We start from the raw sequence: 13,479 nt of genomic DNA, 5'->3' as shown, positions 1-13,479 counted from the left end.
CCAGCTGGTGCCAAATGTATTGCTCTGCTTTTCTTTGGACCACATCAGTGAGGCCGAGAGGGGGGTCTTGTCGTCTGGGCAGTCCTCCATGCACACTCCCCAGGCTTGCGCCCCGGGGAGGTCAGTTCAGTGCTAACACAGCTGTTTAACTTAACCGCTGGAGGCACACTCCATTACCTCTTGAGAGAGATGGATGCCAACAGCAACAGCATTGTTACCTCCCTTCTCAACATGGGCCTGTCACATAAACATAAGCTTTCAGGTTCCCCTCCTCCACTCTCTTTTTTCTAAATCTGCTTTATTGATTCTGCAGACAGCTCCTCTTCATCATGCGTATATGTATTTAGAGGCATTAAAAAAGCAACAGCAGTGGATTATTGATCAGGGAGTTGATGCAAAGGTTCCTCTTCTCTCAGCAGCAAAGTAATAGCGACGTGGGCAAACATAGAGAAATGCTACTTAGTGCAACATTAATGCCAATATGTTGCAGACTCCAATCTTCTGATGAAAACAGCTCACATTTGTGCTGTTTCAGTGCTTCATTCCAATGCTCACTTCTTTTAAAGCCAACTAGACACTTGCCCGTATTTAACTCTGGATATTCTTCCAATAGGGTTTAACTCTACTAGGGCCAGGGCCTTTTCAGTATTGGCCCCAACTTGGTGGAATGCTCTTTCACAGGAGACCAGGGCCCTGCGGGATTTGTCATCTTTCCGCAGGGCCTGCAAGACAGAGCTGTTCTGCATGGCCTTTGGGTTGGACTTAGTCTGACCCCTGTGTTTTCCTCCCTCGTGGCTTGGATTTATGGACTACTTAAAATCAGGCTGCATTTTAAATTTAAATTTTAATACTGTATTTTAATCTGTATTTTAATCAATTGCTTTTTATGTTTTATTGTAATTTTATTGGTGTGAGCTGCCCTGAGCCCGGTTTTGACTGGGGAGGGCGGGGTATAAATAAAATTTATTATTATTATTATTATTATTATTATTATTATTATTACAATGTCCATTACCAAAAGCACCAGTGGCATTTTGCAACCATTTTGTAGTGGCAAACTTATGAATTAAGAGCAGCCCTGCTGGATCAAACTAAAGGTTCATCTACTGCACAGCACCCGGCTTTTCAAAATGACCAGCCAGATACTCCCAGGGAATCAAGAAAGGTATCAAGGCAATAGCTCCCTGTCACTGTTGATCTCTTGCAGCTGGTATTCCAGCAACCAAGCATGCATTTTGCTGCTATTATGACATATGAGCAGCAACACTTCACAATTAGACTAAAGAAGGGCAGCCAATCTGTTGACAAACCTGGGTTCATGAAGGAACTCCATTGCTGCAATAATAATAATAATAATAATAATAATAATAATAATTTATTATTTATACCCCGCCCATCTGGCCGGGTTCCCCCAGCCACTCTGGGCGGCTTCCAAAAAAACAAATTCTAAAATACAGAAATCTATCAAACATTAAAAGCTTCCCTAAACAAGTCAGTGTGCAGTCAGAAAAAGCCTTATGGAGAACCAGCTCAATGTCTGCACCCAACCCTGTATTTCCCCCGGGTATACATCCTGATAGTTATTACCTGGAGAAGTGCCAAGGATAGAATACAAGACCTCATCCATGTCAAAACATATGCTATATCCCGGAATGGCAGCCACTCTTCCAACAAGACCATCATAGCTGAGTTTGCAATTGACCACTTGGTCACAGCGATCAACCGAATCCACTCCAAGATAGCAAATAAACTTTTCACTTTTTAACTAATATTGAATTAGTTACTTTTATATACGAAGTAAAAAGCAAATTGAGCAATTGAGGAACTTTGACATATACCTGCTGGATAGAACTCGTGAGTATAAGCTCAGGGCAATGGGCTCATGGTCTTCCTGACCTGGATAAGCTTCTAAATACTGAGCAAGTTTCTGAATACCAGTTGCTGGGAATCACAACTGGAAACAGTGCTATTGCATTCAGGTTCTGTTTTCTGGATTACCACAGGTATCTGGTTGGCTGCCATGACAATAAGATGCTGAACTAGATGGCACTGGTCTGATTAAGCAGGGGTCTTCTAACATCAATTTTTTAAATTTTTATTTGTGGTCAGTGCACTGCAAATAAATTGAATTAGAATAATCCTTCCCGAGTGATTATAGTTATTATGTTCATCTTGTTTACAGTATTATGTCACTAAGAGGCTACAATGCTACTCTAAACATAATATTGTGACCATGTAATAAAGAAAACAGATGCTTTCAATATAGAGACATTGCTGCATCTGTGAAACCAAGGCTCTCCTTTATTAAACCAGCCACCTTTATCCAGGCATTAAACAGATGTCAGTTTTCTAACTCTTATTGTTTTGTCCTTCAGCTAATATCTCCGGGTTCTCAACTTTTTAATCTTTAGGAGCCAGGAAGTCTGCTGCATTCAGGAGGATCACATACCTTAACTGTGTGTGATTCCCCCCCCCCCTTTTGTGTGCCTATGAAGACACTAAAACCAAACACACATTCTTGCAGCGCTAAGAGGAATCAGAGAACAGGAAATGCTCATTGAGGTGCCTTGAATAAGCAGAGACAGGAAGATGCTCACTTTGTTCTTCCAACAGAAGTATGACAAATGATAGACAATTTGTCAACTGCAAAAAAATGTGCTGTTGCAATTGATACCTCACCTTTCTTTATAAATATAACGATCGAGGCTTATATAAAAAACAACATTACATAAGGTAAGAACATACAATCTAAATTTCAGATGGAATACATATGAATAACTTACAAAAATCAATCCCAAAGTGTAGCAGCACGAAACAACAAAAGCTTTCTGAAATGGTCATGTTTCAAACTGAAGGCTATAGCAATACTGTGTCAATGTCGGGGCCTGGTAAATCTTCTTAGGGAGGGGGTGCCACAGACACCACAAACTGGTTCGCTAATTGTGATCTGCGATCCTCCAAAATACAGTAGATAAATATACTTTGCAGAGCACAATGGCACATTCAGCAGGTAATCCTTCAGTTCCTAGTTTTGTATATAAATAATTTTATTGGCAACAGTAACATACCATACTGCCTGCACTGAGAGGCAGCAGCTATCCAGTGTTTCAGACTATCCTTTCCAGCCATAAAGCATTTTCCATGTTAAGGCATATCCCACAGAGCCACGAACTTTCCCCACAGATGGAAACTGGTATCCTAAGGCTTGGACATGAAAGCCAGCAGAACAGAAGTTATGAGAGAGAGAGAGAGAGAGAGAGAGAAGGACAAGAATGGTAAGCCTCTGAAAGGAAAGCCTGAAATTTTCTTTTGATAGGTGAATGATTGTGTCTAGAATCTGGCACAGAGGGCTGTGCCATTTGGGGAAAACATCATGTTTCTAAAGGTTCTTCCATGTCACCCTAAAGGAGCACAGGTCGGTCATGGCTCAGAGGATGGTTTCAAAGTAGGGTGGTTATCCTATTAGAAAAATCTTAATAAATTAATCATATGAGTTTAACCCGATTCATCCATTAAATCCCAATCATTCTAAGAAAGAAAGAAAGAAAGAAAGAAAGAAAGAAAGAAAGAAAGAAAGAAAGAAAGAAAGAAAGACCTGTCCCTTTTAAAGACTCCGTAGTAGATCAGTAGTATAGATAGGGAGGGCTGGGAAAGGCCTCACTGCCTGAACCTTTGAGAATCCATTGCTGCTCAGTACCGACAATGCTGAGCAAATGGACCTGGGCATTCACCTGGTATAAACAGCTTCCTGTGTCCCTAACCATGGAACAACTATGCAGGAACGCCAACCAGTACCAAACTCTGATCAGGTGCCACTGAAGAAAGGCTGCCACATAAGGGTGTTTAGGCATTATGTCAATTAAACCATGTGTTTTTTTAGGCATTTCAGCAATGACCCCAGGGAGGAATTTCCTCCCAATGCAAACGGGAAGAGGGATTTGCCTCAGGACCACAGCAGGGGAGAAAATGGTTAAATTCTCTCTCCATGCCTGCTCTGGCCTCTGATCCTATTAATTATGCTGGAAACTTGTATTTCCAACTTGTATTTTATCCGAAATCTGTAGTTTACCCTCTCACAGGGCTACCATTTCGAGCTCCCTTGAACATAATGCAGTTCCTCGGCTTCTTTTACACAGGGGTGGATTAATTTTCTAAGAAAACACTGAATTATCTGACGCCAAAGTCCATGTTCATTATATGAGGCAGCCATGTCATAAAAACTTTAGTACTGAAAACTAAGGGCTGCCTTTGGTGGGAAGCAGGTGCACACAGAACCCCACCCCTTTTCATTTCAGCTCTAGGTCTTAGCTACTTGAGGTTTTAAGCTTCTTCCTGCCACCATTGTAACACAAAATCAAACCACAGCATAAATATGCAGAGAACGTTTAATTAACTTAGAAGTGCAATGCCATTTGCACCCCTACCCCCTCCTCCTTCCTCAGTGTCTTATTTAGTAAATGAAGAAATGCCTGATATCTAACCCTTGATTTGTAGAGCTCGCTTATGCTCTGGGTCCATACAATTAAACTGACAACCCATAATTTCACTCGCAGCAGTTGGGAGCCCAAGAATGAAAGAGCACGAATGTTGAATTACTTTGAGAGAAGGTAATAGTTTCTCCCCCTCCCCCCCCCCACCGACCCACATCCCACATTTTATACTTAATACTGCTCCAAACATTGTTATTAGCAAAAGTCTCAGCAACATTTTGGAATAATGATGAGAAGGAATTAGTCATTCCCTTGTTTTACGCAACTTGACTTTTGGCTTTTCGCAGAATGCCATTTAGCAGGAGCACATTACCAAGCTGCTTGCCTCTTTTCATCTGAACGCTAAAGCAGGTAAGAGACAATAAGAGGAACTGTTGATGGTTTATATTACTCTATTATGTTAATGTTCACTAAAGTATGCCATAAGCTCTCTCATTACATGTGTATAAACCAATTCTCTGTGGTGTTATTCCTGTGCTAAATGCTATAACTACATAAATCTTGAATTAATGGAGACTTTATAGTTCCTGAAAATGAAGGGTAATTGCTGTCTGTTAATGCTGTTGTAGCTAGTAAAGGAAGTATATATTTTCAGTAGCAATGTTTATGGGCCGTCAGAGCAATGCCACCGTCACTGCTACGTGCTGCAGAAGATCTCAAGACAAACTGGGAGTCCCTGTCTTTTCCCCCTCCGAGGCAAATAAAAAGCAAAGCAAAAACAAGGGAGGGACAGAGGGAAGACATAGGAGGCTACTTCCTATTGTTCATCTATCTCAGTGTTGTGTATGCTGAGAGGCAGCAGATTTCCAGGGTTTCAGGCAGGGAACACTCCCTGGCCTTTCTGCATGCAAAGCAGCTGCTCTACCACTGAGCTACAGCCCCATGCAACACTGTCACAGATGCTCTAGGATAGTGGTTTTCAACCAATGTGCCGTGGCACCCTGGAGTGCCTTAAATGATGGTTAGGGCTGGTGCAGGCAACACTGGTCTCTGCCCCTCTTTCCTTCCCTCCCTCCTCTGATGTCCTCTCGCGTCTCTGCCTCCCAAAGGTTTGCACAGCTGTTTATTGCAGCACCCTGGGAGGCACCTCTCTTTGGGGTGGGGTGGGGGCAGCTCAGAGAAAAGGGATGGCAGTAGCAGCTGCCTGGAACACTCCACAAGGGAGGGTGTTCAAACAAGGGTGAGAGGCTACCAGCTCGGGAAGCAGAGTGAGAAAATTCCCGCCGCCACAGCTGCTCAAAAGCAGCCGGACTCTGCCCCCCCCCAGCAAGCCCTATTGGCCAGCTGAGGGGCTTAACACGGAGGTGAGGAGGGGCTGGTGCAGGGGGCCGAACATGCCCCCTGCAGGCGTGGGAGGCTGGCCCTGCCTGCAACTCCTCCCCTCTGGAATGGAGGAGAGGCTAGGAAACAAAACAAAAGCACCTCCAGATTCTGCTAAACACCTTCCCTCAAAATCAATAAAGCTCTCCCTCCTTTCCCTTTGTTTTAAACAAAAAAGGGTGGGGGTGCACTGAATGCAAGACAGAAGATCTGTCAAGCAGATTTGTCACTGTGACAGTCATTTGGAACAACATTTTAATACTGCAATTATGGGCCCATTCTCTGATCCCAGCTGGTATTGCAGTAGTATGAGTACCTGTGAACTCTTTCATCCCATCCTTTATTAAACTGGATTAAGAAAAAGACAGAGGGCACTCTAGGGAAAAAAGGACCAAGGGTTGGTTGGGCTGTATTCATGAATGGGACCTGAGACATCAGTCTCCAAGCCTCTGTAAGCTTCAGAGAACATTATTTTCTAAGGTCTCCAGGGCACATGGGCACCCCTGCATCCCACAGGATGTGGCCTAGGGCAGGTGCACCTGAGGCAACAAATCAGCATCACCAGCCAAAACACTGCTGCATCCAGGAACTGAGGCAGGGGCTCAGGCCTCTTCTTACAGTGATGTGATGCATGCATTTGTCTTTACTGTCATAGAATATAGTCCTGTTTAGAGGCAGAGACCTACTTAAAGAAACTGATGCCTTGCTTTTTGTCTTTACAGATCAAGAAAGCAATACAGAGAAAAGACACAGAGGCATTCTCTCTTCATTTTTGTCTGTGCAAAGGATCGTTGGTTAGTCCATAAGTTGAAATGAAGCGTGACGGCCATCTCCACCCCCCACCCTGCTCTCAAATATCATCTGTACAGAATGATATAATATTCTTCCTTTTCTGAGAAGGACAGTTAGGTTACAAGCCATACGCAATGCAGCTTCCTCTGAAGGTAACCTCAGATCCCACATTCTGAAAGCTAATCAATGTTGTTCAGATTTCAATTTCTTCACTACAAGGTGAAGTCAAACCTAATCTAACAAACGTCAGTCTCAGATGTAATGCTGCTAGCCAGGCCTACCCAGTGTAATTTAGATAATCATTAATAGCATAGCTGTATACTAAAACTACATGTCACTTACAACTTCATCTGAGCACTGACTGGCAGATCTTTCAAGTAGTTTTTCTAAATGATTGCTTTTTTGCCTTCTTTGATTGGGGAAATGCGAGAAATACTGTGATTTAGCTTCGGAAATAATATGAGAGAATTGAGTCTCACCATGTTCACCCATGTAACACTACCCTCTGTTATCAGGAATCTAGACGGGGCAGACAGAAACCTAAAATATACACAGTAAAGAATAATATGGAGAGACTAAAAGAAAGGAAAAAAGAATGCATTTCACAGAAGAACTTAACTCTGGCAGAGAACAGCTACTTGTGTGGCACAGCAAGTTCCTGGCTATCTCTACCAAGCAGCAGCTACAAATTTTGGCAGGCACCAACACTTATCATTTAGATGACAGGTTAAGATCCTTTCATTCTCCAAGGCTATTAATGGGTGATTGGTGCTGGCTGCTGCTTTTATCCGTCTGTTTATTTAGACTTCATCGCTTGTTGATACTGCTGTGTACATTTGTTCTTTCACGATGTCTTCTTAATTAAATTATGAGAAACTTTCTGTGTATTTATTGTAGACATTTCTATATTCACCTTCAGCCACAGGCTCCCAGTTGGTTCACTCTATAGAGCCACGCAATAAAAGCTCAAGCAATCCAAACACCAAAACAAACAGGTAAAAAGCTGCAGATCAAGTGGTCACAGCTCAAATATTTGAGAGCCTGGGAAAATAAACCTTAAGTATAACAAAGTGGGCAGCCCTTTGAAAGAAGGCCCGCTGCTCCCAAGGGGCCATCACTGTGGAGACCCTCTCTCTGCCCAACACCCACTTCACTTCAGATGGTAGAGGCAACCAATGCTGTTCTTCCACTGTGCATTTGCACAGAGTGGATCTCTCCCCACCTTGCCCCTCCTGCTCTCCTTCTCAGCAAGCAGCAGTGACTTCTACTACAGGTAAGCACCCATCATTCCACCATCCGACTGCTACTGTTGATGTGAGAACAGGCACCAAGCTGTGTGGGGCTTTGCTGCCAAAAGATTAGGAAATTTTTAACACAAAACCTAACATACCATAAAAGCAAATCAAAAAGGGGAGAGTTCATGCACCACTGCTGGGAGATAAATAGGGGATGGCAGCGTTTTCTGCCCATTGCAGACACTGGATGTCACGTAGCAATAATGTGATGGATTTATGCTAGCACAGGCCACTACAGCTCTTCACACTGGCGTGAAATGGTTGTGCTTGCACCAGGTAGACTCAGCCCTGTCAGTCCCTCTTCCGCTTTTGGCCTCAGCTACTTGACTGTGGCAACCGAGAAAATATCAACACACACCATAATACAAGCTGTTGTTGCTTGATCCAGCCCTCTGCCTTATGGCTTATGTGTCAAAACACATCTGTGATTTCATCTGGGGCAACTTTAAACATGCAGCAAGACTTTTAAAAGAAGGCAGTGAAAGGATGAAAGGCAAAAATACATTTTCCTGATTTTGAACAGATGGGGCAAATCTGCTTTATTAGTGTAGGCTTCCCAGGTATCTTCCTGCATTTGTGGTATTTTTTACCTCCTGTGGTTTTAGCAGAGGTCAAACAGAAATACTTTATAACCCTGTAAGCCAAATGACAACCCAATTCTAAATTTGGAAATGTGCAAATTTTCTGCATCTCTCTGTTAGTTTTATAATTTGATTTTTTAAATAAAACTTTATTATTATTATTATTATTATTATTATTATTATTATTATTATTATATTTTGAGGTGGATATCTTGTTCAGCAGTGAGGACTGCACAAAGCTTTCACTATCCCACCATTCATAATGATATCTGCAACACTGATAGCTAGTCAGATGGGGAACATGTCAAAGGAAATTTGAAATCAATAGGGTTTAACTATGAGTTTAAGCACCTTTCTGTGACTTAAGTCAGCCCAACGTTTTCTGGAATGCACCCAGTCTTTGTAAGATGAGAAAGTGGAATTCTAAAGGATGTTGGGACTTACAGAATCATGGATCCCAGTTTGCCCATTCCTAGCTTAACTGAAAACCAACTACCAAAGCTGGTCCCCCCCCCCGCAATTCCCCCCCCCCCACTTACAGTGGAACCATGGTTTTCGAACTTAATCCGTTCTGGAAGTCCGTTCAATTTCCAAAATGTTTGAAAACCAAGGCAGGGCTTCCGATTGGTGCAGGTGCCCTGGAAACAATAGCCGGCAGCTGCATCAGACATTCAGCTGCCGAAAAAAGTTCGCAAACCAAAGCATTCATTTCCCGGTTTGCGGCGTTTGGGTTTTGATTTGTTTGTCAACGAAGCCGTTCAAAGACCAAGTTTCCACTGTATTCTAAATATTTTAAATCTTGCATTAGAGACCAAAATGTTTATTGTGGCATAAACTTTGGAGGACTCGAGCCTTCTCTTTCAAATAATACTTTTGGAGAGATGAATGTTGAAGCTTCTATGGAAGGGACTTGAAAAATGACACCCTATTATATTGGCATCTGTGCTATGACCAAGTGAGGGGCCGATACTGTATTGTAAAAGGTAGGACCCGTTCTACCCAAGCAGCGGTCCACAGCACTCTTGTTTATGAAAAAGTCCCCCGCTACCCTGAGACTGTGCCTGGACTTTTTTGGATGCCAAAGAGGTTCCACAGCAAATTATCTCCATCCCAAGACAGTGATGCAGGGCAGAAACTGGGTACTTTAGCCACATGGTGTGGAGCTGCCCAGCTGCAAGCCCCTTTTGGGGTTAATCTTCCTGTTGTTTAAGAATTTACCACCAGTTATACATGCATGAGACCCAGCCAAATGTACAGTGCTTCAACACTGGAGGGGGAATATGGTGCCTTCCATGTAACACCTTCTCGGTGGCAGCACCTCAGCTCTAGAACTCCTCTCCTTCTAAGATACAAAGGGTGGCGATTCTATTCAACTTCTGGTGCAAGGTAAAGACTTGGTTAACGGTACTGTATATCAGATCTGGCGTTTCCTGGATTCATCTATAATTCATCTGCCTTGTTTTAACCTCTATAATGCTGTCACTTATGCTGTTTTGTGTATATGTTATGGTTACCCACCCAGAAATTATTTTTGCAGCGAAGAGTGGGAGAGAAACGTTTTAATTAAATAAAAGCATTTAACAACCAATTTGTCTTTATCTGAACTGGAAATGTATTGATGTGAGCGCAAAGAAGATAGATATGAAAACATTTGATCAACATTTCTTGAGAGTTATGACAGCTCAATAATATTTGTACAGTATTTCTAATTTATATGGTCAAAACAACTTCCATATTTTAACACTCCCTTTTTGTCTGAATGTTACTTTTAATTGTATTCTTCCAAAATTGCAGTAAAAACTTCAGCCCACTCAAAGAAAGAGCCAAGGCAGCTGTAAATGTCAGCATGGCCTGAGACTAATATCTGATGAACTTGAAGGTTATTTACAGGCAATAAATTTTTCTTTTAACACAATGTCAGACTGCAGCTCACAATGCAATTCAACATAGTCTCATAGCGGTCTTACTGTAGTCAGTGAGAGTGCTTCAGAGTCACGGTAAGTGATGTTATTTAAACTTGCCTCTTCTATAGGTGGGGCATTTTTAGGTCAGTGGAGGTCACTGGGTTTAAACAAGAACCCATACATTCATCTCTCCCCATCCCAAACATCCGACTATAATCTCCCAATGACTAATGCGAGTATCAAGCAAAAGGGTCAGGGGTAAAAAAATCTTTGCTGCATGATAAATATGTATGCATGAAGCCAAAATATACATTGACAGTTACAACATCATCTGCAAAGACAGGTTACTGGTTGTCCATCTTCGAAATCCATTACGGAAACTGACATATTCAAAAGTCATTATAAATAAAATATTGCCTTTCAAGCAGTTACTGAGGGAAGTCTTCCTCCAAAATAACATGATAGGAATGCTATTGCAGTCTTGAGTGCTCTTCCAATCAGAGCACATTAATCAAATAAGGTCGTCATGTTAGCAACAACAAACCCTATTTTATGTACATAGTAAAGCCCAAGGGAACAGACGTCTTGTATAGTGACCCAAGGCATTCGAGGTTTAGCAACCACTATTTCTAAAATCTGGCATAAAAGCAGATAGAAATCCCCCCTTACTTTCCTGGAAAAAGAGTTTCCAAGCTTCAGGAAGGCAGTAGAGTCAAAACAAAAAGGAAAGGAAAGGAAATTTGGTCTTACCTTATCGTCAATGTCACTCTCACTGTCACACTATAGATTAAAAAGAAAGAAATAGAAGGCTCTGTTAGGAAAAGATGCAGAAATTATACATATCAACATATACAACTCAAAGCTTTCTCAGCACTAAGTGCCTCATAAGATATGTAGCAGAATTACAAGGGGCTACAAAAACCTCCACATTTATTTGAATTTTAGAATTCTTTGAGAGTATTGGTAAGCATGTAGATAATGAGGACCCAGTACAGTAAATGAGTTGCAGATGCATTTATTTTTATATAGTCACCAGACTAGCAAAAGTGTAAATCTTTGAGGGTCCCCCCCCCAATGAACTAGTGTGTAAATTTTATGAAAATACTTATCTGTATGAAAGAAACACCAGGTAATATCAATAAAAAATGTCACAGACTCCCTCCATTTTTATTTTTACAATAGAATCAGAATTTTGAATTTCTCAGGCAAATCACATCATTTCCCTTTAAAAATATATTCCCTATTTTAACACTGAAATAAATATTCTCAGCATGTTAAAATGAACTAAAATAACATACCCAAATTATGCTATTTAAAATTGGATAAATACACAAACATCCCAGGAGATAGGCATTAGCTGCCCAGAGATTTGGAAAAGTGAGATATTTTGGGCTGGTTAAAAGGCCATTTGATGAAGTCCTTCACTAAAGGTTCCTGGCATATGAAGGCAAATGTTCCTCCTGTGTATAGTGGTACCTCGGTCTAAGAACAGCCCTGTTTACAAACGATTCAGTTTACGAATTCTGCAAAACTGGAAGTAGTGTCCAGGTTTGCGAACTTTACCTCGGTCTAAGAACAGAATCTGAACGGTGGAAGGGCACCGGGAGGCCTTATTAGGGAAAGCACACCTCTGTTTAAGAACGGCTTTGGTTTAAGAACGGACTTCTGGAACGGATTAAGTTCGTAAACCGAGGTACCACTGTATTGGAAACTGGTCTGAGAGCAGGCTTTAACACCCAGTAAGGTTCATCCCTAAGAATCTGCATTGAGATCAGGACAATTTAACTCACTCATAAATTATTTGGATTTAGAGATGAGTAACTTGCAGCAGCAAACTTTGCAGATGACACAAATTATTAAGGACAGTGAAGTCCTGAGTGGACTGTGAGGATCTCAAAAATGATTTTTCCAAACTGGCTGCCTGGGCAACAGAATGGCAGAAGTGTCTCAATGTCTGTAAGGGCAAAGTGGGACATAAACATTGACTCTTCTCTGCTGTTCTTTTGGCTAGTTAGCCAATTTGGAGAGATTTTTCTACAGATCCTCCTTACAGTCCATTTGGGACTTTACTATATTGATTCAATGTCGAGATGGGTACATTGGGACAGAGAATCCAAAATACATATACAGTATATTGACTCGGGGACAGGGGAAACCTAATTTGGCTGTTACTGTTCAGGTTTGGGATCAGTGGACGACCTTGGGGTCTCAGAGTTCAGCGGCACCCTGTGTGGTGCTAAAACTTGGCGCCCTCATCTCTTGCCTTCCATTCTACAACATACTTTAGTTGTCGTGCCCCCTGCAGCGCCCCCAGGGCTCCGCCCCCAGTATGACCGAACCAGTCACACTTCCATGAATCCGCTTCTGTTGGGATCATAGCAGAAAGCTTACTAAAAATGCTGGCTGTATGATTTCTATCCATTGCCAGGATGTGACCCTCAAATGCCTTTGAGGGAATGAAACCCTCAACAGAAAGAAAGTGTTGCCCACTTCAATGTGATTCTACTGGGAAAGAGCTATCTTTATTCATTCATTTCACATATTTATAAACCGCTTCACAGGCAAAAGCTGTTGAAGTGGGGTACAGTGATATAAAATGCAAAAGACTTAAAGACTGTGGGGCATGCAATACTCTCAGCAGTCCCCTAGAGCTAAGGAGCACAGTTGCTGGCAAGGACAGCAGCAGAGGAAGAGGCACACCTAGGAGCGGGGTGAGCCACCCATAGGGGCAGGGCAAGAGTGGGGTGCACCGCAGGGCCTCCAGAGTCTGCCTACCTCCTCCCACTAAGACACCCTACAGCTGGGGGCGGAGGCAGTGGGCGGATCGTTTGGGGCAACGCAGAGCCTGCGAGCAACCAAGCCAGTGTGGTGTAGTGGTTAAGAGCGGTAGACTCGTAATCTGGGAAGCCGGGTTCGCTTCCCCGCTCCTCCACATGCAGCTGCTGGGTGACCTTGGGCTAGTCACACTTCTTTGAAGTCTCTCAGCCCCACCCACCTCACAGGGTGTCTGTTGTGGGGGAGGAGGGGAAAGGAGATTGTTAGCTGCTTTGAGACTCCTTCGGGTAGTGATAAAGCGGGATATCAAATCCAAATCCAA

The 13,479-nt window shown here is 42.5% G+C and overlaps 1 protein-coding gene across 24 annotated transcripts in view; it reads right to left on the bottom strand.

Moving 5' to 3' along the window:
* FBRSL1 (fibrosin like 1) overlaps positions 1 to 13,479 on the bottom strand; it is a 791,192-nt gene that overhangs the window by 263,965 nt on the left and 513,748 nt on the right. For all 24 annotated transcript variants that reach the window (XM_060269604.2, XM_060269610.2, XM_060269606.2 and 21 more), the window contains one exon: positions 11,133 to 11,162. In XM_060269604.2, coding sequence (XP_060125587.2) covers positions 11,133 to 11,162 — 30 coding nt within the window. The remainder of the gene's footprint in view (positions 1 to 11,132; positions 11,163 to 13,479) is intronic.

Source organism: Zootoca vivipara, chromosome 16, assembly GCF_965207765.1.
Source record: "Zootoca vivipara chromosome 16, rZooViv2.hap1.1, whole genome shotgun sequence".
In the NCBI taxonomy this organism is placed as follows: Eukaryota; Metazoa; Chordata; class Lepidosauria; order Squamata; family Lacertidae; genus Zootoca; species Zootoca vivipara.
Note: the sequence above shows the minus strand (reverse complement) of the source record. Positions and strands in the feature narration are given on the sequence as shown.